The sequence below is a fragment of the Gouania willdenowi genome, chromosome 17 (genome assembly GCF_900634775.1).
Source record: "Gouania willdenowi chromosome 17, fGouWil2.1, whole genome shotgun sequence".
Lineage (NCBI taxonomy): Eukaryota > Metazoa > Chordata > Actinopteri > Blenniiformes > Gobiesocidae > Gouania > Gouania willdenowi.
Window position 1 is genome coordinate 6523642 of NC_041060.1, and position 26684 is coordinate 6550325.

The 26684-nt window shown below is 37.1% G+C and overlaps 1 protein-coding gene across 1 annotated transcript in view; it reads right to left on the reverse strand.

Moving 5' to 3' along the window:
- The window catches only part of myo10 (myosin X), a 141055-nt gene that overhangs the window by 50346 nt on the left and 64025 nt on the right, over positions 1 to 26684 (reverse strand). Inside the window, exons 4-18 of the mRNA XM_028472537.1 lie at positions 20819 to 21006; positions 7093 to 7227; positions 6770 to 6894; positions 5595 to 5608; positions 5392 to 5476; positions 5146 to 5249; positions 4565 to 4694; positions 4245 to 4363; positions 3147 to 3293; positions 2854 to 2954; positions 2579 to 2645; positions 1586 to 1678; positions 1392 to 1460; positions 507 to 589; positions 295 to 403 (exon numbers count right to left, since the gene is read on the reverse strand). Coding sequence (XP_028328338.1) covers positions 295 to 403; positions 507 to 589; positions 1392 to 1460; positions 1586 to 1678; positions 2579 to 2645; positions 2854 to 2954; positions 3147 to 3293; positions 4245 to 4363; positions 4565 to 4694; positions 5146 to 5249; positions 5392 to 5476; positions 5595 to 5608; positions 6770 to 6894; positions 7093 to 7227; positions 20819 to 21006 — 1569 coding nt within the window. The remainder of the gene's footprint in view (positions 1 to 294; positions 404 to 506; positions 590 to 1391; positions 1461 to 1585; positions 1679 to 2578; positions 2646 to 2853; positions 2955 to 3146; positions 3294 to 4244; positions 4364 to 4564; positions 4695 to 5145; positions 5250 to 5391; positions 5477 to 5594; positions 5609 to 6769; positions 6895 to 7092; positions 7228 to 20818; positions 21007 to 26684) is intronic.

Here is a 26684-nt window from a genome sequence, read left to right on the forward strand (position 1 = left end):
ATTGTCTCCATAGAAATGATTCAGTCACATAAATCACATAACCAAAACCTTTCTACAATGTAATTGTTTCCAAAATGGTTTGATTATGAAACGTGATTATTAACTAACAAATTACGACCTTCTTTACCTGTTAGCTTTTAATCTTATGAGAAAATAACTTAGCTAATGTCTTAACTAATACTCCATGTGTGACATCATAATTATCATTATTTGACATACAGTATTATTATTACAGCTGCATCACAATCTAGCAACAATAACTGCATACACTGTATAGTTTTCCCTCCCTCTTACCTTAAACTGAGAGCTGACTGTGGGCCGTCTGTGCTTGGAGCTGCTTTTCAGAGTGTCCTGTTTGTTACGACTGAGGACGTGTTCAAACAAATCGTAGACAAAGTCCAGCCTGAAAAGAAAAAGCAACATCTGTTTTATTAGCCCCACTTTGAAAATGTATACAACAAATGTTTCACTGCAAACATAAAACAATAGACTTGGCCAAACGTTACCTGCTCTCCCGCAGCATGTTGAGGACGTCATCTCGGAAAGTGTCTCGATTCTTCTCCAGCGTCCCTCTCACATCGTACACCACCTGCAACAAGAAGCCACATACTGTCTATACTGGTGTTTCTAAAATGGGGGTACGCTATGGCACTACAGGGGGTACTTGAGAGATCTTTATATTAAATAAATTCAATTTACTGCCATTTGTCGCCCAAAATGCCAAATTAATGATCTATTCTTTGAAGGTTTCAACTTAAGTATTTAATATTTGTAGTTGTACCTGTACTAAAAAGTGTTGCCAATAAACAAAATATATGCACATCTATTGATAATTGTTTTTATTTAGCTTTGTTGGGTCAATGAAGTATAAGAATTTTCACCACATGATATTTCATTAAAATTGGGCATCATCGGGCAAGGAATGCATGAATATTATGATGTAAATAAAAATAGAAATACTTTGAAATCTTATACAGGACTATAGTATAATTAAATTAAGGCAGAAAATGTATTCGATAAGATTTAAAGTAATTTTAAAGATTTTTTAAAAACAGCAGTCATGGCCAGACAGTCGCACTACATCATATTTTGACACTTTGAATAACAGAATTAAATTACAGAAGTGATTTAGTAAGTAACATTTAAAAAATAAATAAATAAAATCAAAGTGAGTGCATATATACTAAGTTACTACATATTTAGTATCTTTTTATGCATTTAAACCTTTATTAACTAAAATAAATGCAGTTGGACATTGATCTTTTTGCATGATCTCATAGCCACTAAAACAGCATCACACTGCGTCATATCCAGTACCCTTATTAATACTGTATAATGTAAAGTGTGTTTGTTTAATTGGTGCACTGGTTCCCATATGTAGATGGTCTTACCTCTCCTGCATAGTGCCTCACTCCAAAGTAGTGAACAGCAACACGCGGCTTCACATAAAAAGGGTTTTTCTGTGAGCAAAAAGAAAACAGTTGGAATGTCAAATACATCCTGCTCGTGTCTAAAAACAGTGAAATAAGAAAAAAAAGAAATTCAGGTTCAGGTAAAAGCAGGATCAGGTGCTGGAAGAACGCACCGAGTGCTGACTGTGGAGTTTCTCCAACAACGTGTCATCTGTGGCTTTAGGGAAGTGGCTCTCCTCATTCATCAGTGCCAGGAGTCCCAGTTTCTATGGCAACAAAAGACACAAATCATCACCTACATCAAGGGTTTCAAACTAATTTTAGTTCAGGGGCCAAATACAGAGCATTTTTATCTTAAGTGGGCCACAGATTTTATGCTGGAAAATGAGTAATTTCAGCATTACTGTGCCCTAGTTTACACTTCTATGTTTACATAAAATACAAAATATATAAGAAACAGACAATATCCAAACAATGGTAAAATGGTAAATGGACTTGATTTATATAGCGCTTTATCACCACACTGAAGCAGTCTCAAAGCGCTTTACATATCAGCTCATTCACCCAATCACTCACACATTCACACACCAGTGGGACAGGACTGCCATGCAAGGCGCTAGTCGACCACTGGGAGCAACTTAGGGTTCAGTGTCTTGCCCAAGGACACTTCGACACATAGTCAGGTACTGGGATCGAACCCCCAACCTCTCGATCGGAAGACGACCCACGACCCACTACCACCTGAGCCACGGTCGATATCTGTCACCAATAAGTGACAGATATCAGTCCCAACAAGATCTTCACTTTAAATTTCCCAGATTTTGCGAGCAATTTCTATTAAATTAAGAGAAATATTATGTAATAATTTGAGGAAAATGTAAGGATTTTGTAAGAATTTTGAGTGTTTTCAACAGTTTGACATCAAAAATGCCTGCAATTGTGCAATATAAGCACCGGGAAAACTGTGAGCACCTGCTAATGTTGTTAAATGTCATTTAGACAATGATTCATGTTTTCTCTCTCATTTTTCACTTTCTCCTGCAGGCTGAATTGGATGATCTTAAGGGCCGGATTTGGCCCCTGGGCCTTAAGTTTGACACATGTGACCTTCATATAACTGTTGATCAGTGAAAGCCTCACTTTTAGAGAAAAAGTCATTCAGGTACCTTCTCAATCAAATCCAGACATTCTCCATTGTCCATCCAGTTGATGTCTTCCCATGCCAGCCCTTCTCTGGATGGAGGGAAACAAAACAACAAATTACTCTTCCATCTCAGTGGGATTGATTTTCATTGTGTCATTTTAATTTTTAAATTAAATATTAAAATAATCTTTAAAAAAAACAAAACACTGCACAACGTGATGCACTTCATCATGTGTTGAAGAATTAAAGAGTGAAGGTTTATAATAAATGAATAGAAAAGAAAGCAGCGACACCTACTTGTTGTATTCAAGTTGCTCCAGTGAGAAAATGTGCTTGTTGAAATATTCCTGAAGCTTCTCATTTGCATAGTTGATGTTAAACTGCTCAAAGTGGTTGACCTGAGGAGAGGCAGACTTAATTAGATTAAAAATGCATTAATTGTACGATTGAATGTGTTTGTGGGAAATAATCTTCACTTAACGTTTTAATCACGTTTTTACACATTCCAAATGTTCTACCTCAGTGCTGGTATTAAATGCATCAGTGTTTGAAATTTGTAAGTAATTTGGAGGACACGCACGCACACACACCTCAAAGTTCTCGAACCCAAAGATGTCCAAAATGCTGATGGATTTAAAGTCTTCTCTGCCTTTGATCCGACTGTTGAGTTTGTGGATGATCCAGTTAAAACACTGAGAATAAAGTGCCATGGCCATCGAATCCCGGGAGTCCACGGCCTGCAGCCACGCAGAGAGAGAGAGAGAGAGAGAGAAGGATTACTATCAATATGGAACAAAGCTATTGTTATTACACAATTTATTATGACTTCCACAGTTTGGCCCTCATTTATCAACCAGTCGTACGTTCAGATCTGAGCGTACAACGTGTTCGACCAAATTCACGCAAGCTTCAGTATTTATTAATATTGATGTGAGCGTACGCTACGATCAGATCTCACGTCGGTGAGTGCTTCACCAAGCGCATGCGCACACGGGACACATGCTATGCTCTGTCATGGTCCTATTTCCTCTGTACAGCACATCACTGGGGCCTGGAAACTGGATTTCCTTCATGCTTTTAAATGTAAAATGCACTGCAATAATGGGTAAAATGATGGATTATAGGTGAAATTGGCTGAAGGCATAATAAACACAGACAAAAGACAACATTTAGTCATTTTAAGGCTTTTTTAAGAGTTTCGATCATTAATTTCTTTTACTGTGATATTTACTGCCTCAAGCATGCGAACAACTAAGATCCATATAAACGTCATATATCTGTGTCTCTCCAGGATCTCTGCTGTGAAGTTGCTCGCAGCGCACACAGGGGGGCAGACTTCACCTGTTAGGTAGCTGATCCTCTTCCACAAAGTGTTAATAAATGTTCTTTAATTTCAGTTTTGTTTTGCTCCACCTCAGGTGTGAGGATCTTGGAAAATCTTCTTTTCTTGTTTGACCTTAGTGGGCGGGGCCTCCGAAACAGGAGGGCATAACAAGTAAATGACAATCAAACTTCGCTACCGCATTTATACGATATATGATTTATACGCCGAGATTGGTCAAATGCAAATGTTTCATAAATCACATGTTGGTCCTGTCGTATTAGCAAATGAACACTCAAATTTGCACCCGTCTTCACGCAAGGTTGATAAATGAGGGCCATTGTGTGTAGGTGAAAGGAGTAGCGACCTGCTCCACAGTTAGCGGTGTGGAGATCTCCTCCCCTCTGAGGATCATCGAGCGATGCGTCAGAACCTCGGCCAGTTGTTCTGAGTTCAGGCCCAGCAGGTCAGAGGTTCTGGTGAGAGCTGGAGAAGTAAAGCACACACAGACACAGTACTGTAATAAAGGACCAGAGATGTGAAGGAAATTATATGTGTATGTAAGTAAAAACACAAAAAAAAAAGACAAACAAGACAAGGGAAGTGAAACCTGACAAATGTTTAGGTGTTTTCCAACATCACGACTAAAAAGAGTGACCTTGACTCACCTTGAGTCATCTCTCTCACCTGATTTTGTAGAGACTTGTGCGCCACCTGCGGTCATGAACTCAATGTTTCCCGTGTGGAGAATTCCAGCCAGGAGGCGCAGAACGTCGTTGATGTTCTCCTCCGTGAACTGCATTGTTCGCATTGCATTCTGGGTAAAAAAAACGTGATAAACCCAGTTCATTTATGATGATTGGATTTAGTTTATATTAGGACGTGATTGATAGCTGTGGTTCAAACTGGTTATCCTTTTGGAATTATTAGTTATTATTAAGTTTGGTATTTTTATTCACTTAAAATATACATGGGTTTTTTTCTAGTTTGATTTTATGAAGTGAGTGGCACAGAGTGATTTCAAAATAAAAGCCTGTCACGAAACCCTAAGCCTAGAAACTCAACCACGATTTTTTTCATATCAAATATTCTCCATTTTTCACTTTTAACACTAATATTTTATCATTACAATACTATAACTATTATAACAAACCAGTCATATAAACGTCATGGCTATGTTTTAGTTTGAAACCAACAAATATTAGAAACTCTTTTTCATAAATGTGATTACAGACTAGTTATAGGTAATATTTTTAGACTTTTCGTACCAGAACATCGAGGAAAGTGTCCTTATCGTTGATGGTCTTATCCGACACACAGCTGGACTGTCTCAGGTAGTGGTAACAGTCTGAGTGAGTTAACCCAAAGGCTTCTGCACACACACACACACACAAACAAACGCACACGTGAGAACAACTACAGACACTTCTTTACTCTTCATATCCCACCCATTTGCCCAAAAACAATAGTTATGAACTACATGAAACTAATATTAAACAGTAAAATCAACCGACCTCTCTGCTGATTGTTGCTTCCTGCTAAAACGGCGTAGAAAATGTGATAGTTTCTCTCCCCCGGGTTCTGTCGGACCACTCGGTTCTGCAGCAACAACACATCAACGCAAACATCAGACACAAAATACATAAAAGTCTTTCATTATAGAAAGATTCATAAATGTCCAACGCTAGAGAAACAAAACTAAAGGAGAAACTCTCACCTTCTCTAAAAGGTCTGTGGTCAGAAAATGTTCAGTCAAGGTATTTAATTATTCATCACAGAGAAATGCAACAAAACTATAAATTAACCTGGAAATAAACTGAAGGCAATGATATTTTCTATTTGCCCCCTAGTGGCATGCAGAGGTACAGCTAATAGGATTCTTAACATTGATCAAAAATAGAAAAAATATCAAAATGAATATATTATTGTCAACAGTTAATGTTGCTGAACACGACCATTTTTTTAAATCACTAAATCAAAGATCATTTGCTCCAAAAAAAGAAGTTAAAGGTCAAAATTGCCGCCTTAAAATTTTGTTTTCATCTCCACCGTAAACACTTTGTTTGTTGGGATTTTCATGCATTGCATTGTGGGATGTGGAGAAGGTGCATGAAAGTGTTTTTTTTCTTACTTCATTTTGCTATCACTGAAAATACAGGGAACAAACTAGAACAAAGCCAATCAGTGTCTTTTTTTCTGGCAAAGAAACACGAGAAATCTATGTAAGAATGAAGTAAAAACACGTCCGTTTAGGGACTCCACATCCCACAATGCAATGCGCAAAATTTTTCCGAAAATGTCATTAAGGAAGTGTTTACAGTGGAGACCAAAACAAACTTTTGAGGCAAAATTCTAACCTTTTTCCTTTCTTGAAATAAAGCATTATCACAACTTTTTAAGTACTTTTAAATATCAAATAAAGACTTAATTAAATGTCTTATTATTATTATTATTATCTAATAAGAAGCCTCACTCTTATTTTTGTGTTATACTGTGTTACAAGTAGCCAGGAATATTGCACAAAGTAACAAGATGCGCAAGCTGAGATATTCTTATAGTGCATTTTTTTTTAATTTTTTTTTTTACTAGAATTAGATTTGAGAAAGTGAAAGTATAAAATACAATATTTTGAGATTGTGTATGACTGTTTTAATTTCAAATAAAATAATAAAATTTTTAATCAGTAATAGTAACACCAAGGTTGAAAAACACTGCTGTAGGCCGAAAATGTTTTAGCCCTCTAGCCAAAATAGTTGCAGACCCAGCTTGAATAACTGCTTTTCAGGCAATAAGGACACTCACAATGTAAATGCTAGGTTTCTTGTAAGAATGAAGCTTTTAAAAACTGTGTGTGGTTCAACACTGACGGCTCATAAACACGTGAAAGGATACAGTCGACGATGCGTCCTCCCTGAATGTTTCCTTTCTGACAGAAATGGAGTTGGACGAACTTCCCGAAGCGACTGGAGTTGTTGTTGTAGACCGTCTTGGCGTTTCCGAAAGCCTCCATGATTGGACTGAGGATCGACAAAAATTAAGACGACGATCAACAACACGAGCAACGGTAATACTGTAAACAAGCTGATGTGAACGCCAACAGCTTTTATAGAAGTTTAGCTTCATAAGATACAGAAGAGAAGTTTCATATCAATAAAAGCCAAAGCTGATAATATGACAATTTAAGATTCACAGTAAATGGACACATTCAGAATCACCTGCTCTCCAGCAGCGCCCCCTCCACGTGTGATGTTTTGTCCTGAGACGACAGCTCCAGAGAATGTTGACTCATGGCTGACAGAAACTTCAGGATCAGTTTAGTGCTTTCTGTTTTTCCTGCTCCGCTCTCTCCGCTGAAGAACGACAAGAGCAGAAAAACACATGCCAATAGTGAATAATGGGCAGCAAATCGTCTGAAAGTGGGTCAAAAAAACTTCACAACAGTTAGTGAAAAATTTAAATCACGAGAAAGTTCGAAAATAAGCAACATTGATCATAGTTGATGGAAAAAAATCTGTTTCATCTGCTTGAGCAGGAGTTCTCAACCTTGGGGTCAGGACCCAATTTGGGGTTGCAAGACACTGGGAGGGGGTCGCGAGAAGTGTTCAAGAAACTATGAATATATTTTTTTTTAACAATTTGAGACCATTTTTTTCTTTTTTTAACCCTTTTTCTGCAACTACACCAAACTTGCTATATTTTAACCTATTTTCATCACTTGTTCTTGCCATATTTGTGCACCTTTTAATGCATTTTTGCTACATTACTCCAATTTCTGACACTTCTCCATCAAATTTCAATGCTTTTTCTGCACATTTCAAGACATTTTCAGCACTTATAAACCCTTTCCACCACTTTTCCCACCTAATGTTGCATATATTGACCCAATACTGTAACTTTTATCCTCTTTTCACCAAATGCAATGGTTATTTTTTTGCTAATTTAACCACATTCCCGTCATTTGTCATGACCATTATTTTTGCCACTAATTGTTCCTACTTTTAAGCCAATATTGACGCTGTGAACCCTTTTTACCCATTTTTCTGTCAGTTTTTTTTTTTTTTTTTTTAACAATTTCTGTGGTTTTTAAAATCCCATTTCACCACCTTTTCCATCATTTTGGTCACTTTTAATCAATTTTAATTCTGATTAAAACAAGGATTTACATCTTTAAGATGACTATATATTATGGCACAAATAATAATAATACACTTCCTAAATAACAGTGGATATTATTCAGATAACTAAATAAATACAGTAAATGTGGTTATCACAGATTCAGAGAACAATGGACCATCATTTTGCTGACTTTATGGATGGACCCCAAAAATCTCTTCCTTTTATTCCACTAGGTGGCGAACTTAGAACATGTTTCTGCTGTAAAAGGCATGAAGGAGCTTTCGCTCACACTTTACAGGTGATGCAAATCAAACAGCAGCTTTAGAAAAGGCTCAAAAGTGTGTTTAGGAAGGCAAAGTACAGAAACAAGATCATCTTTTCAATTTTCAAAAACAAACAATGAAGTTGAATAGAAAGAAATAACTTAATTAGTTTTCCTATAAATTAGATCGATAGATTTCCTCCTATTGAGGACAAAAAAGTATAGAGGTTTCAAATGTCCTATTAAATCATTATCATTATCAGTGATTATAACACAAATGCAAACAAATAAAAACTAACTGTTAATCATTAATACGTACTTGTTCAGTTAATGGCTTTTCAATAAAGATAACCTAATAATTCTTAGATAATAAACAAAAAAGTTTCACCTAAATCCCAGACTAATGGTGTGATTCTTAAATACCTCCTCCCTGAACCTGGCAACCCGCTGCTGCACTGTGTGACTCAGCTTAATTATCAGCTTTTAAATCCTTTGCACACACAAATGAAAACAATTCATGCCTAAAACTTTACTCGCTGTAAATGTGACAACGGCGGCAACTTTAAACGTTCCTGGAAGAAAATCTGTCGAGATTATTTAGGAGAAACTGAGCTCACTTTCATCTTTAAGTGCCACGGTACAATCAAAGGCTTCGCCTGTTTGATATGTGAACATAGACGTGTGTAAAACACAACAAAATATCATCAAAGCAACACAAACTGTGGCTCCTGTGAATGTACAGTCACCTGATCAGGCACATTTAGTTCACACTGTTCAACGCACAACCAAGACTGAATCTTAGAAAACAATTATTAGAAGCTCATCTTTTATTTTGAAAAACAAACTTGACATAAATTAAATGTTTGTCCAATGCGCAATAACATGTCAAATTAAAAAAAAAAAAAAAAAACATTAAAAACTGCACGTAATATAGTTTAACTTACATTATCATATATGTTTAAAGGATATTTAGCAATTGATTAAAAAAAAAAAAAAAAAAAAAAAAAGTGTGATTAAAAAAGCTTCCTGCACCAGTACTGACTCTCTGAAATATTTCATTTTTTCCCGTAATAAGTCAAGGTTTCATTTATTCAGACAACTTTTTTCAGGAAATGTACTTTGATCTCCTGACATGTTCCGACTGTCAACTGCCAGTCTTCTTCCTAGGCATCTGCTGATCACTTTGATGTGTCCTTGACTTCCGTGTAACAATTAGAGCAAGTTCTTTTTTATTCCATAATAATAATAATAATAATATGTTATTCAAAAAGAAGACAAAAAAACCTTTTGGAATTATAATTATTTTCCATGTTTGATTTTATTCAAAAGTGTTTCAAATTCACATTTTTCCCTCTAAACAAAACAATAAAAAACAAGATAATATAAAATGTTAAAGAATATTGCTGCACGAGGCCTGCCAAAATATGACAAAAATAAAGAATTTTACATCGTGCTAGAAGCGAATTCATTGCATTATCATCTGTGATTAACCAGTGATTAAATGCATTGTTACGTGCAATTGCAAAACTAAATTAAAAGTAGCATATATTGTACAATTATATTCAATATTATTGCAATAAAAATAAATAACAATATTTTGGATAGGTGCTTTTAAAAATGTCCATTTCTTTCACACATAAGCGGTAAAACTATATTTTATGAATTCCAACATTAAAACTAGCATCAGTTACAACAAACAATGTTTTTTGTGAAATAAATTCTCACTCTCACAGCATCTGTGCATTGTTTGATTCGTTTAAAGTCTGTGTAAAGCAGAAATAAATGTGTGTTATTAGGAGTTTGTCACACCACAGAAACATGTGTCATTGACCACTGAGCCAAATTTGAAGGTTGAAAAAAAAATCGATAAGTATATAAAATTAGCTCTCAAAATCATGGAAAAACAAGCGATTCTCAGTTAGAGGCACTGGAAACATGCCCATGCGCAGGAAGGGTGCCGCCTCCGTGTACTGTGTCTATGGGAGAGAGCAGTGTGAAAGTGGCTCCAGTGTCAATAGTGCTTCAATGGTTTTCCAAAAGTGCTCGGATCAGGCCAAACGAGGTATCAGCAGAAAGGTCTGCTCCACGCGAGTCCGAATATGTGCATCTCTCAAGGGTAGAGTCAGAACTGCGCCCGCTAGAGGCAAAACACACAATCGCGGTGCAGAAAAAGCTCATTTTGTGAAGAATGTGGCACCAGCGGACGCGTTTTATTCCCGAGTCTGAATATGTGGTTTGTTTTCAGCTAGAGGCCGAATAGCGCCCGCTGGAGGCCGTGGAAGTTTGATGTGCTTCAGCAGCAGAGTCGTGTTTATGCTAATGAGGGCTCCATTATGTAACACGGCTATTATTTCTGACCCGCCCATTAAATCCTGAACACAATTTGAAACAGTTTGTGAAGCCAAGCTCCACAATTACATTCTAAATGTTTGAATGGCTTTTTACATGTTCTAAGGAATACAATTATGACTTATTTAATGTGTTTAGAAGAAAATGTCTGAATTTACTTTACATGGACTTTAACTTCATATTAGAAAAGACAACATCAAATCAGCTAACGTCAGTATGTTTTTTGTCAAAAAGAGAACAAAACTACATTTTTTTTAATGACAATCAAGTGTAGCTGGTGTTAAAGTAACATCTGTAAACTAACAGATGACAGACTTGAGCTGTGGGGTAGATACAAAAGGTCCGCGTGGTTACACTGACCATCACATCCTGGCGTCCAGCTCATTTATCTTATAAACAGCGCTGCTTGTTTAAAGCTGAGAACAATAAATAAAGCTGAACTCCACTGTCAGGCACGAGCTGGGAGGTGTGAGAGGTCACGTCCTCGACTCCTCGTCATCCTGACGGACACAGAACAGGGAACAGTCGCCGCTCAACACATGTGGACAGATGTTGTGACTGGTTCAACTTTGGTTTAGACATCACGCGACAGAACACTAATAGCTGATGTCAGTAGCTTTGTCAAAATAGTGGTGGGTGGGATATTAACAAAGATTATTGACATTAATACTAACATGCTTACACAAACCTTCTTATTTTAAAAAAATCTGTGATAATCATATCAACATTTACTGATATTCCTCCAAAAAAATTAGCACATAAAATTTTTTGGGAAGTAAAATTTAATTTTCTTTTACAACTGCAAATCAAAGAAATTGAACCTGTCCAACAATCAATAGTCAGTAGGAGTGTACAACCGACAATAACTAGTCATTTCATATAATAATATTTAGTATATTTATTTTTTTAGAAAATAATACTTAGTATAATTATTTTATACAATAATAAGTAATATGATAATACGTTATTTTATATCATGCTAATTAGTACAACAAGTTATTTTATATTATAATATAATTAGGATGATAACTTATTTAAAATCATAATAATTAGTATAATTACTTATTTTTCAGTTGCAAACAAAAATCCATCCAGAATAGACATTTATTTGTCTATAAAATGGAAATTGATAGAAATGGGTTTCTCAACTCCTAAGTCTGAACTCTAAAGTGAGTTTCTGATTCAATTCTTGTGAGTTTGGAATCGACCAAAGTTTTAAAATTAAAGCAAAAAAAAAATTAAATTAAAAAAAATCACTTAGATTTCATTTTGAAAGGAATTTGTTGATCGTGAAATAATTTTGCATAACTGCACTTCCAACAGTAAGTGGTGAATGTTTAGTTCATAGTGTTATCTACCTCTTTTTAACTATATATTTTTTGCATTATAAAAGGTTCAAACTGCACAATCTTTCCATTAAATAAGATTATTGATTTGATTTTGGTTGTGTTTTAATCCCCCCCAACAGTCAGCAAAGAGGGAACATTTAGCAAACAAATGTGCAGGACGAACTGCCTGCACCCATCTGGTCCCCACCCACACCTTTGTGCAGAAACAAGGAGCAGAAAAGTCTTTAAGTGAGTGAACAAATATCTAAGCAGGAGAAAAACGAGAAAGAGAGACGTTAAAGCGAAGCAAGGGAAAAACAATCTGTTGCTTCTGAGGAAAATCTCATCAATTACACGTGAAGAATGCACGGCTAACGTCTGCCAAATGCTTCTGCAGCCAATAAAACCAAATAAAGGTCAACATGTGACACACATTTAAATCCACTCGTCTCATGAGTCATCATGGGTCTCTGCATTTTTATTACTCAAAAACACCAAAGCATAGAATGTCTTTCAATTAGCATGAATTGTGCACAACATGAGACAGAAATATGCCCCAGGCACCGCAAAGGACTTTAAGTGTAATTTATCCTTGTACTTTAAAGAGTTAAAACAATAAGATCCTCCACTGTTTTTAAAAATGTAGCTTAAAATCTTTGAAATGTACTTATTAGAAGATCTACAGTATGCCTAACAAAACACATTATTATGCACCATATTCATTTTATTGCCTTTTCAAAATGGGACTACTTTACAGTTTTAGAACCTGTGTTCCGTCATCTTGAAATAACGTGATTGATGATGTCACACGGCCCCACTGCCTGTAAACGTCCCATTGTTTTCTATTGGAGTGAAGCATTCAGCCTGCTTTTTAGATCATTTAGCAGCTTTCTGGGTCAAAATGCCAATTTGTGCTGCTTTTGGTTGCTCTAAATAATCACAATAAAAACTCAAAAATCTGTGACCGCAGGGGGCGACAGTTCCAACTCTGAGGTTTGGTAGTAGACAATGAAGCAGAGAAGAAGAGCTCTCTTAAAGCACCTTTACTCCCCCTGGTCAACTTCTGCACTCACAGATTTTCTCCTGACACGACTGTTTTTATTCTTTTTTCAGTAAACAAGAGGTTTTCATTGGCATCTTTAGCATTTACTGATTATTTACAGCAACTAAAAGCAGTACACATTGGCATTTTGACCAAAAAAGCTGCTAAATGATCTAAAAAGCAGGCTGAATGTTTCATTCCAATAGGAAATTTACAGGCAGTGTGTGACATCATCAATCACATGATTTCAAGATGGCGGAACACATGCTCTAAAACTGTAAAGTAGTCCCATTTTTAATAAAATTAATATGGTGCATAATAATGTGTTTTGTTAGGCATAGATCTTCTAATAAGTACATTTCAAAGGTTTTAGGCTACATTTGTAAAAACAGTGGATGATCCCTTTAATATAACATAAAACAGGATGAATCAGAGCCCCCACACCCTGTCAGAATGGCTATTGACGTCCCATTGGGCATAAAATCAGTATTATGTTACATGTTATCCTTCTATCAGGATCTTTTCCTTTGCGATGATCTACTACTACTTCCTTTGGTCACAGTGTGATTATGTGTCGTACTCAGTGCAGACAAAACTGATAAAAAAACCAAACCCTCTCAGGTATGTATACAGAGCTTTTCCGATGTGACCCTGACATGCCTGAGTGTAATTAACAAGGCTGGAGAGCATTGGGTTTGACCCCATACCCACCTCAGGGGTCAGGAGGTCATGGGCAATCTACTGGGTTGGGGGGGTGGAGGGAGAGGGGGGGGCTGCAGGTAGAGCAGAGTAACGCTCTAACACTTCAGTTTTAAATGAAGTTTCACAGAAAGCTGAATTACCACATCTGGCAGCTTGCACGTCAGACTTCAATCTTTCAGTGAGGTTACAGGACGTAACCTTGCAGCTGTTCTCTCTTGAACACAACAGTGAGATACAGCACATTACTGCAGCCCTGTGCTCTGACCTGCTGCGACTAACACTCACCCTCCACCCTGTGATCACACCTCCCCACGAGGGACAACCGTGGACTATCGAGGTGCTGATATGAATTCTTACTCAGCTGCAAAAAGCCCTCATTTAGCCAATATGAGAACTTCATTGACATACAGTGACTTTACGAACATCATACAGTACTTTACAATCCTCAACTGTCTCAACGTTATTTTTATTTATCAGCTCGATCAAAAGATCATATAAACTAGAGCAGATATGGGGCAAGGGGTGGGCGAGGGGGGCACATGTGGCCCTTGCTTCAATTGTGCGTGGTCCCTAAAGTTAATATACTAAATGACTAGAAAATCCACAAAATTACTTTATATGCACACAAAAAACTTACGGAAAAATACACAAAAGAATGATGAAAATACACAAAAGTAACAGAGAGATCTAAAAAAAAAAAAAGAAAAAAGGAACAACAAGATTAAACAAAATAAAAACAAAAATACACAAAATAAGAGAAAAATATGTTTTTAAAATACTCCAAAATCACACTAAATGACAATAAAAATAAATAAAATGAGAGAAAAATAAAAAAAGACAAAAGCTACACAAAATTAGAGAAAAATATACAAAATGACAACTAATAGATTTAAAAAAAGGAGACAAATAATGCTCAAGTCGGTCATTACTCTAAATGATGGCATGGCCCTCAGATCAAAACAAACAACATTTTTTGTGGCCCTTGCTGTGATAGAAGTTGCTCATCTCTGTACTCGAGGTTTTCCTGGGTTATTTTCTTAAAAAGTCACAATCTGCGACTTTGACTACATGGTGATTCCGGTCGCTTCCATGGAGCCACCATCAGCCGCCAGCATTAGTGGCTTTTTGGGGGGTAACACAAAGTGGCTAAGTTTATGTGTAAACCCCTGGAATGACCAGAAGCACCATTGTGTTGGGTCACAGGATTTGTCACAACACCAACTACAACTGATGTGCAACATGGCGGAGAACATATCTAACAAAATGCAGGTTTAATCATCTCTTAACTTCTCTAAAAGGACTTTTAAAGAAAATAACTCAACCTCTAGTATTATATATGATATTTTGATGACGCTTCGTAGACACAGCTCTGCAGCACAAGCAGCAACGGTGGCTAACATCCTATAGTGGAGCATTTCAACCTCAGATTTCCATTTTATTGCATACTGTATATGCAGACTCACATGCACTGTATGCACAATGCAACATACGTTATTTGCAATAATAAGCTGCTACTTCCTTTTCAAGTAATATTCCAACCAGATGTTAGATGCTGTCCACGTCTGTGTGGTCCAGCACAGTTGCCTGATACTGCGGCTCAAAATTGCAGCTCATTATAATGCTGCAGCATGGATTCCAGGTCTGGCTTTGTTCACAAACACAACCAGGGGAACAATTTCTGTCTGCGTTTGGACTCAAACAATTACAATAAACTAAACTGTAAACATCAAGTTACTATACTATTGATTTATTATGTCCTTAAAAAAAACTACCACGGTGGCATTTGCTATGAAGCTTTGGAGGGTGTCCAGGAGAAACGTGCAGCAAGAACTCAACGGGAGTCTGTCCATTAAAGCATTGTGGTTGGGTTCATGCAGGTATCGCCCATCAGCAGAAACAAAAGCAGTAATGAGCAGATGGTTTTGTGTTCCAGCTCTTTCCTTCTACCTTCTCAGCTCTCTTTCCCTTTGCCTGCTTCTGCCTGTATCTGATTACCCATAATCCCTAAATCTGACAAGAAAGCTTCCGGCCTCTTGGAGAAAAGTGCCAGTTTGGCAATTTATAGCCCCTCGTCCTCACACACCATGAAACAATCCTTCTGTGTACGGGTGGGGGTGCTGCCATGTTACTTGTTTTACGAGGGTTCCTCACTGCAACTGCTGAGGCGTTTTTGGAGAAGCAACAAGGAAAAGTGTGTGTGGGTGTCAGAGGTCATTGAGAACCTGTACACGCTCTGTGCAGCTGGGCCCAGTTTGGCACAATGTGGGAAAACGATACTTTAGCCCAAAGCTTCTTTAAGAAAAAAAAAAAGAAGTATTTCTAGTTTACTAAAAGAACTTCCACTTTTTTATTTAAATGACCCACATTGCATGGGATTTATCCAAACACATGCAGAAATATGCAAACAATGCAATTCAAATGGGGTAATCAGCTTTATGGTGTTTGCCCTAGAAAGCTCAGCATGCCATTGAGTCTCTTTTATCAGACAGTAAAAACCAGCCGGCTGGGTTTAGGGTTAGGACGAGGTGGCAGTTGAAGGTCAAGTCGTAGTCTGTGGTTTTGTCCTCATGTGTACAGTATGTCATGGGAAAGCCATGCTACGAAATTAGGGTTGTTGTTTTTTTACAAATATGCTTCTGTGGAGGATTTTTAAAAAAAAAACTTTATAAACTTAAAGCTGTTGGAGATGATCATTTTTTATCTTCACTATAAACAATCTCCTATTGTTGGAAACGTTTTGTGCATTGCCTTGTTGAATGTGGAGTTCCATAGGCATATGCATAGAAGTGTTTTTACTTCGTCCTCACCTTGATTTCTTGTGTTTGCCCCAAAAACTCTACCGAAGTGACTAGCCAACACATTCCTGGTGTTGTCACGAACTGAAAGTTGCAGCAAAACAATGGCAGATGTGAAATTTGGGATCCGAAAAGTTCAGAATCCGGCTGAAATTGATGAAATATGGAGTCCCATAGACGGATGCGAAGAAGTCTTTTTTTTCTTTTCTTGTCGTGATTTCTTGGGTTTCTTCCTCAAACAAGTAGGACAGTGATTTGCTTGACACCATTTTAGTTCTAGTTAATTCCCAGTAATTCGGATGTTACCGTGTAAACGGTAAAACAAACATCCTACATTGTTTTGCCGCAATCTTCAGTCCATGAAAACATCGAGAATGTGTTGGGAAGTGACTTTTTGGCAGAGATTTTTGAGAAAACACAAGAAATGAGAATGACGTAAACACTTTCATGCATCCGTCTATAGGACTCCACATCCTACAATGCAATGTGAGAAACTTTTCTGACAATGTCAATAAACCGTGTGTTTGCGGCAGAGATCAAAACAAACTTTTAACCTTTTACACCTTTTTTTTTAGCATTTGTATATATAGTTATATATATTTATGTATATGGGCAAAATTTCCATTAGGGGCCCATTTAGCAAAAAATATGTCCAGGTGTGACAAAGTGCATGAATGGATTCACCACATTGTCACTTAATATTGTCATATACTATTTTGCTGATTTATTAATTTAGCTATAACTTACTTTTGCTTTTATAACATTGCAAACACTCACTATCCTGGGTTTGTTTGTGTCAGCATTTAGTTATACTTTACATCAAAGCATAGTAATTTATCTTTCATATTTATTTAGTCTTTGTTTATTAACTATCCTTTTTATGTTTCTATATATTCACATGTGTTTGTTTTTGTTTAGTGTGCAGGACCATCATTTCCTGCCTGGTCAGGGTTGGTGATGTCACCAGAGACATCTCTGGGCCATACCAACTGAAGGGGTTTTTTCTTCTTTGATTGATATTTTCATTGGTAACTTGTAAGGATTATTTAGCAAGTAGATTGATATAATATGTTTATTTAAGTCATTTAGTTGTGTAAATGAGTTAATGTTCATTTCAGAGTTTGGTTTCACCCTTTAATGAAGTGGTCTACAAACAGGTGCAGCTACTCCTGTAATTGGCCATGTTTTAAAAGCCAGGAGAGTTTGCATGGAGCGAAGAGATATAGAGGCCATTTTGCTACAAACATGTGCCTGCCATACGCAAAAAAACCAGCGTAAATAAAAGCTCACTAAAGGCAAAAAGACTTCTGCTGTCGTTTTCCTACCACCGTCCTCGACACTTTGACCAGACTACTCTACACCAGGTGCGATACTTTTTTCAAATTGTTTTCAGGAATAATTTTATGCACTGAAATATCAAGTGTGAATTTTTTTCCTCATGCAGTTTCGATTGGTGATTTTCAGCACTTTGCCTTTTCCTTTCCACTATGTTATGAACCGTATCCATGGAAACCAGATAACAACTTTTTGATGTCAATTTTTAAAAAGGCAATGAAGGACATTAGGTATTAACAGGAACCATTGAGTTGTAGCTCAGTGTGTGATGGCTTTGACCAACTGTCATGTTGTCCATTCTATTCCGTTACCTTTTAATGGAAAGACCCTTCATCATCATCATCATGATAATATATATATATAGTTGCGGCGAAATCATCGAGAGACTGACAGTTAATGATAAATGAACACTGATCAAAACCACAGCAGTGATAGTGTCTGTGAGGAGAATCGCACCATTGTATTATTGCTCAGGACCTTTGACAGAGACATTATGGCATGTTTGTGTTTACGCCTCATTGTGGCATACATTATTCTCATCCATCCGCATCCTTGCACACAAAAGATCTTTGTCTCCTGTAGAAACCAATGGTGAAAGACTGCTGAGAGTAAACCCATGGTTCTCAAACTACGGTTTGTGACCCACAATTTGAGAAGTGAGAAGTCTCACGTGTGTGGTAGGCACCTGCTCGGGTAAAGAAAGGTAAGAATAAAACTTGTGCTTTTATTTTGAATAAAATTGATTCATGCATCAGAAATTTCAATTGCTTTCCAGTCCTACTTTTACCACAGAGTAGCAACACATTAGCAAATCAGATGAAAAGGTAAGTTTGGAAAGAAAGTTAAAAAAATACCCAAAGACACTAATTACCATCACTCCAGAGTTACTACTAGCTGCACAGCGTGGTTTACCAATAACCATTTCTTGGATATTCACTGTTACCATATATTTATATTGCACCATTGATCCATCAACTTATTTAGAGAAATTAAGACAATTTCCATGATTTTGGGTCACAACCTGTTATGAAATGGTAATTATGGTTCCTGAAGTCTAGACCAGGTGGAAACCACAGCAGACTGGTGAGGTTAGAGTGCAGTCACAAAGTAACGTATCCATTGGAACAATTTTCTATTTAACCTCCAAGAAAACAGGTTGACACAACAACTTTCACACATACAACTTCAGATAGTGATTAAATTAGTTGATGAGTGTTATCCAGTGTTTTCAGTTCATTGCCACCTTCTGCATCTGCATGGAGAATAAGGAACTCTCCTGGCCATGCACTTACTTCAATAACTACAAGCACAGACAACAAATGAATGTCTCTTTATCTTCTTTTTTTTTTTTTTGCTAAAACAGGAAACAAATATTGTTGTTTGCTAAAGTGTAAATATAACTTTCATAGAAGTCAGATGAAGGAGTACTTATTCATTTGTCTGATTAAAAAACAAAAGAAAAAAAAACAATAGAGCTGCAGTGGATGTGAAAGGTATTCAGAGGAAGGATGTGAGCGATGAAAGCAATGGGCAAGGGATGAATGTATGCAGCAGTGTGTGTGTGTGTGTGTGTGTGTGGGGGCTGGCTGTAGAGCTCACATCCTTCGAGGTGCAGCCAAAAAAGCCCAGGAGACTGAGGAACTTCATCAAAGGCCCATGACGGGGTTGAACAGTTATACAAGCTGATATCCAGTGATACAAGTGGCAAATTAAGCTCGGTTTTCCTGTCACCGTTAATTAAACATCGTCAATTTCACTTCCACCCAACATTTGGTTTTGGGTTTGCTGAAATGGTAAAATGGACTAATAGACTTGATTTTATATAGCGCTTTATCACCACACTGAAGCAGTCTCAAAGCGCTTTACATATCAGCTCATTCACCCATTCACTCTCACATTCACACACCAGTGGGACAGAACTGCCATGCAAGGCGCTAGTCGACCACTGGGAGCAACTTAGGGTTCAGTGTCTTGCCCAAGGACACTTCGACACATAGTCAGGTACTGGGATCGAACCCCCAACCTCCCGATCAGAAGACGACCCACTACCACCTGAGCCATGGTCGCCCATGTGAGCCATGTGAGCCATGTGCCCAGTGTCGTGCTGATGATGACCGAAGCGCACGGAAGTTTGGTATCCGGATAAGTACACTTCGAAAAACCCTTTCATGCTTGTATGAGAGTGAATCTGAGCATGAGTTGCAGATATCGAGATGAACCCAATTTGAGAAGATAACCACTCACTGTGCTCAGGCTGTAGGAGAAGGTAGACTGAAGAGTATAATCAAATTTTATATTAAGGCTATTATAGAGCAAGGCTTCGGTGGTTCCGAAGCTCACAATTAAACACAAGCCATGGTTTTGTCTGGCCAGAGAATTCGTTATAACACCTGTCTACTGTTCTAGAAAGGTGTTATATACAAAGTCTCTGCCCAACGTAAATAATAAGGAAACTTCATTCACACAATTAGCTGCTACACAGGATCAAAGCATCTTTAGGAGTACCGGTACTTCGGCTTCGTCACAACCCAGTGTGTGGTCATTCTCCAAAAAGCTGACAAGGTCAAAAAGTAACTTTAAAATGCAAAGTTTAACATTAAGATGGACAAAATAACGTGAAATACTTGGTGGATGCTCTTTTTAGGATGAGTTCTTGAGTTTAGCATCAATATGAACATTTGTGTCATATACATGCATATTTACAATCTCAGTTTCTTTTTTATTGGCGTGTTGCAACCAACTTGGATAGGTGCACATTGCCACCTACAACACTGGAGTGTGTAAACTCCTATACTGTATATACAGTACTCCCACATTAAAGGATATTCACTCCGTGTCAATGATGTCAATTAAAAAAACTACAGAAATCCTGAGGGGAACAACAGAGGATCCATACACGCAGCAACTTTCAATAAACATCAACTTAAAATCTACTAAAGATTCTGCTTGAGCTTTTTTTTGGATGATTTACCCCCCCCCCCCCGCCCCAAATGCACAAGAAGAGTAACAGACCTGATGAGAACACACTGGTTCTGCAGCCTCTTCCACAGTGAGCGGTAGCACTCGTTAGCGACGGCGAAAATGTGCGGAGAGATTTCTCCCAGGTGGTGGCGGCTGTACATCTCCACAGCCGGACGCTCGTACAGGCCAGGAAGGATTTGGTAAGGATTCACCGCCGCCAGGATTGAGCCGATGTACGTCTGTGAATCAGGACAAGACACTAAATGTTAGACAAACACAGACCTTAGTGAGAAAAATGTCATATGAATACAACACAAGATGCACTATGAAGGATATTTTTAGGACTCAGGTGGAAGCTAAAAGGCCAGCGAGTGCACATAATCCACTTTATCAGACAAAAGAATTGAGTCATAAAAGCTTTATCAGACCTCCATTAGCGTGGATAACAGTAAACACATCCGTTAGCCAAACACGGAGCGCACAAGGATCATTGAGGCCTCTGTAACCAATATTCTTTTCTCTACAAACAGAAGAAAGACCATGAAAAGTGGAGGTTTTCCAAACCATCTTCACATTTCAAAGGCTAAAGCGAAGCGAAAAAGAAAGGCTACAAAATTAGCCGTAGCTTTAAAGCTGCAGTGTGGGACAACAAGCAGAAAGTCGTGGAAAAAACTAGGCATATTTAGCATTTAGCTGTCAGGAAACACGTTGGAGTCTTTACTGCTGGTTTTGGCTTGAGAGTTAAAGGTTAGAGGATAAATGTTTTGGGTTGTTCAGGAAAACAGTGAAGCATTTTTTAAATGCACCAGTGAATTCTGTCAAAATGAGTTGATTTAATGAGGGGGTTTCCCTTCTAAACCAATGCCTTAAAGGAAGCCTGAAGGTAACACTGGAGACGTGTTTCTAGTTTTACCCTGAACAAGTTATTCCTTGTTGTCGATTGAACCTGATTAAAGAAAGCAGCAGCGGTCGCAACTGAAGACAAAATACAAAATGCTTGTGTAGTTTTTGATTTTAATCAGAAATCACAAAACATTTGAAATGTGTTTTTGTCCAGTGTTTAATTCTAATAGAAAATTTTGATTTAGTTTTAGTCAGTATTTTGACAAAAATTCAACAAAAAATGTAGTCATCAGGACTATTTTAGCCATAGTCAACTAAATGACATTACATTTTTAGTCGACTAAATTTGTTACAGATATACTTGACAAAAATTTTAAGTATAAGACATTTAAGCATTTTTTAAAGATTAAATGACCATTTATCAACCTGATATGGATGATATTAACAATGTTTGTAAATGGGTCAATGACATGACACCTAAATATTCTGTCCAACTGCATTTATTTTAGTTAAAAAAGGTTTAAATGCATAAAAATATACCAAATACGCAGTAATTTAGTGTTCACTTTCAATTTGAACAAAAGTCACTGACTAAATAACTTCTGTAATTTATTATGTTATTCAAAGTGTCAAAATATCATGTGTCTGGCCATGACTCTTGTATTAAAAAAAGATATATATTTTTGTCCTATTTTAGTTATATTATAGTCCTGTATAAGATTTGTATAAGTACTTCTATTTTTTATTCCCAAACAAAAAAGAAACTTAGTTCTGATTGGATTTCATTCCATGTGAACATTATTTTTATTAGCTGACGAAAATATAAATATATTTTGATATTGTTTTCCTTCACGGGTATTTTTGAAATTAGCAATAGCCTAGTTATTTTCACCTAAAAAATCTAGTCGACAAAAACTATGGAGGAACATTTTTCGTGGACAAAATGAACAGTTTTTGTCCACCATTTTTGTTCTACCAACCAAGGAAATATTGAAAGCTGGGATAGTTTGCACGTCTCCACTGTCCCTGTTTGCAAACACATCTCTCAGTCCTGTAATTTTCATCATCTGCTTGACAACTTTTCCTCTGAAAATAAGAATGTTTTGGTTTTTAGCAGCATACGGTGAAAGTGAAAATCCTATTACGGCAACACACCCTGTTCCCACAACCACAAATTAAGCTGCAACAGCCTGGAGGGAAAAAAGAGACGAAGGAGGAGGAGGAGGAGTATATCAGGTAGAAAGTGAGAGTGGGACGCTGAAGATCATCTACAGTGCAGTGCGTCTCCTGTAGTCACACGACATGACTTGTTCTTATCCTGATTATCTCACTGGGCCCCACTGGCATAACAGAACATCTGAAGGCAGAAAAAAAACTATTGCTTTTCTGTCTCAGACTACGTCTAGGATCACATTTCATACCTTTACAACAATATTTTTAAAAGAGCCGATGGGTTTTTTTTTCCTTTAAATGACAGATATTAAGTTACTCTGAGTCAATAGTGACACACAATATTAAGTAAGTGTAGTTTGCTAATGGAGAGCAAATGTTTGGATCGTGTAAAAATTTATGTTTCATGTAGTAACCTCAAGTGTAGTAATCGAAACTTCCCCTTTAATGAATTAAGTAGACTTTATGCATTGTTTCAACATAAAACACAAGAATCACACTGTACTCATTTTGCTTTGGAATACTAAAAAATTATAAAAAAATAAATAAAAACATTAATACAGTACATACATTAATTCAGTGATTCCCAAACTGAGGGGCACGTGTGACATCATGGCAAAGAGACACGAGTCATCAAGCATGAAAAACTTCATTACTGTTTTAAAATATGTGATTGCACTTTTTATGTAATTTTTATGAGTTTTGAAGAAGAAGAATCACAATTTTAAAGGCAGCATTTTTTACATATTTTGTATTTCTTCAAAGGGGGACGCAACAGAAAAAGTTTGGGAACTACTGCATTAATTCAATATTTGTGTACAGTGTTTATTCTATTTACTAGGTACTGGGTGCTGGAGCTAATCCCAGCTCACTGAGGGCAGAGCGACACGTTGGACAGGATGATAGTCTAGGAAGGACGGCTCAGTTTTAAATATAAAACAGAAAATAACACTGTTACGAGCAATTTGTTTCCTTTTTAGGACATATTTAGATTTAGTTGTTACTAGGATGACAAATACAGAATAAGTTCGAGGCATAGAAAATTCATGTATCATTTTTTGGTCATCAACATATTCCAGAGCGTGGATGAATCAATGCTATGTTAGTCCATCCAAGGAAAAATAGTCCAAATATGTTCATGCTGGAAATTGGACTCCAATAAATGGTTCAATGGTATTAAGTTGGATGTCTTTTTGAAGCCACATAATTTACCTAAATAATCATTTTTTTTACTTCAATATACATTATATACATTGAATTATCTTGGCAGATTTGGTTTTGTGTCTTATGTTCGCTAGACGCTTTGCACTTCCCCACTCCAGGATACCAGTAGCAGTCCTTAGCTTCCAGACTGCTGGTTCTAGACTGAGTTTTCCAGGGTTAATGCTCACTTCTTCTTGATTGCGTTTTTTTCTTAATTAAAGCTGGAGTACTCGATTTATTTTCTTTTATTAAAAAAAAAAAAAAAATATATATATATATATTATTATTATTAGCATCTTATAGTATATCGTAAAAGTAATCATTTCTGAAAAAATCGTACATCTGTGTGCTGTCTGTGCCTCCTCATTGGCTGCTGCGATATATAGTGAAGCGTGTGCACGGTGCAAACTTGTTTTCAGTCTTGGACTAACTTTGGACACGCAAGTGGCTGTTTTCCTTCGAGACAGTTAATCTAATGTTCCATTTTCCTATATTTTGTGTGCATCCTTTTGCGTGGCGACGTGTTTTACCGGTAGTGCACGTTCAGCTCTCGTGCGCGATTTTGTGCACTTCCGTGAGAGGAGCAGACTGGGAGGGATTATCAGAGTGGAGGACGGGATTTACGGTTCGAATTCAGCCATGCCCCTCTGTCATGGTTCAAAAATCAGGTAGTGCAGCTTTAATACATTTCGTAGGAAAACTAAGGTTCTCTAATCGGGGTTTGCCTGTTGTTTCTTGGAGATGATGAAAAACTAAAACAGACTTTGAGGTTGTTGACCCTAAACATGAAAACTGTTTTTATTTCAACCTCAGGACTGTGGATGTCAGTTGTTTTGGCTTTTAACTTCCATTTATAATACTAGTTAATATTCAAGATTTTGGCTTTGGGGGGTAACAGGTGTATCAACAGAAATCCCACGCACGCTGAACGAGAACATGCAAACTCTTGAAGTTCAAAAGTTCAGAGATTTAACTCATAACCTTCTTGCTTCTACCTCCACTGAGCTGCTAGTTAAACACTTGACGTTACACTAATCGTGCCCTGAACATTCAAACATCCCACTGACTGACTGACCTACTTCCTGCCTGCAGACAAACGCATTTAAATGGCGGTTACAGTGATAATATTTACATGGCAAATACTGGCTTCAGACTATTCAGCCTGTGCAAATCAGCACAGGGATGGGGGATGATATGTTGCTTAGGTTACGTACAGTGGATAATAACTCAGCACGTGTGTTATCTCTAAGACAAAGCCCAGTGTAAATACGAGGTGGCAGCTCCCCGTTCAGGTGAAGATGTTAGTTTATGAGCTTCCGCCTTCAGTGTAAACTGTTTATACTCCAACGGAAATCTGGATCTGTGGCTCACGTGCATCGGTCAGGTCAATATATGGGCAAAACGTTCATCAGGGGCTCGATACTTTTTAACATATTGTGTTTTCAAGAAAAATAAAGGTGGTTGAACACAGACACAGGCTCGTCCATAAAGTCAGCAAAATGATGCTTCATTGTTCTAAGAATCTGTGAAAACCACATTTATGTATGTATCTGAATAATACCCACTGCTATCCAAGAAGTTTATTAATGTATGTGCCATAGTATATAGTCATCTTAAAGATGTAAATCCTTGTTATAATCAAAAATAAAATGGGTTAAATGTGACAAAAAAATGGTGGAAATGGTGATGAAATGGGATTTTAAAAACCACAGAAATTGGTTAAAAGTTGCAAATTAGAGTGGGCAAAAACAGAAAGAAAAAGTGTTAAAAAGTGTCAATATTGGAACAATTAGTAGGAGCAATTTGTTTAAACTGGAAAATCATGAGTGTGGTTACATTGGCAAAACGAAGCATGAAATATGGTGAAAAGAGGTTAAAAGTGACAATAATGGGTCAACATTAGGTGGGAAAAGTGGCGGAAAGGGTTTATAAGTGCCAAAAATGTCTTGAAAGAGGAAAAAACATGCAGAAAATTAGATTTTTTGAGGAATGTAGCAAAAATGCATTAAAAGGGGAAAAAGTTGCAGAAAAAGAGTATAAATAAACAAAAATGAGCTAGAATTGTTCAGAAAATATCCTTAGTTTCTTGAAGGCATCTGGCGACCACCTCCCAGTGTCTTGTGACACCAAGGTTGAGAACCTCTGGCTTAATAAAGCAGAAAAATCCACAATTTTTTTTTTTTTTGTAACACAGGTTCGATTGATGATTTTCATCACTTTTCCTTTTCTTCTCCACTCCGTTATCATCAATCGTATCCATGGAAACCCAAGAACAACTTCTTGATGTCAATTTTATTAAAAAGGCAATGAAGGACGTTAGATATTACAACAGGAACCATTGAGTTGTACCTCAGTGTGTGATGACTGTGACCAACTTTCATGTTGTCCACTCCACTCCGTTACCACAAGTGGAAAGACATTCTAGACATGCTGCTATGCTGGTCTTGCCTGGAAAATTAAGTGAGCTACTGCAACCTTTGAGCTCCATAATTTTCAACATCCCAAATGTCCCTTTAGTGAAAATGTCTCTCATATAACCTTATTTTCACAGGTTCGTTGTATGTCATGTCACGTGATGCTTAAAGATACAGAGACACCCGACGCAAATCAAAGTTTTTACACTATGTGAGAGCAGGCGGAGATGAGATGTCTGACCTGGTTCCCATGAACCTGGTTCCTTTAAAAAACATGACGAACAAAG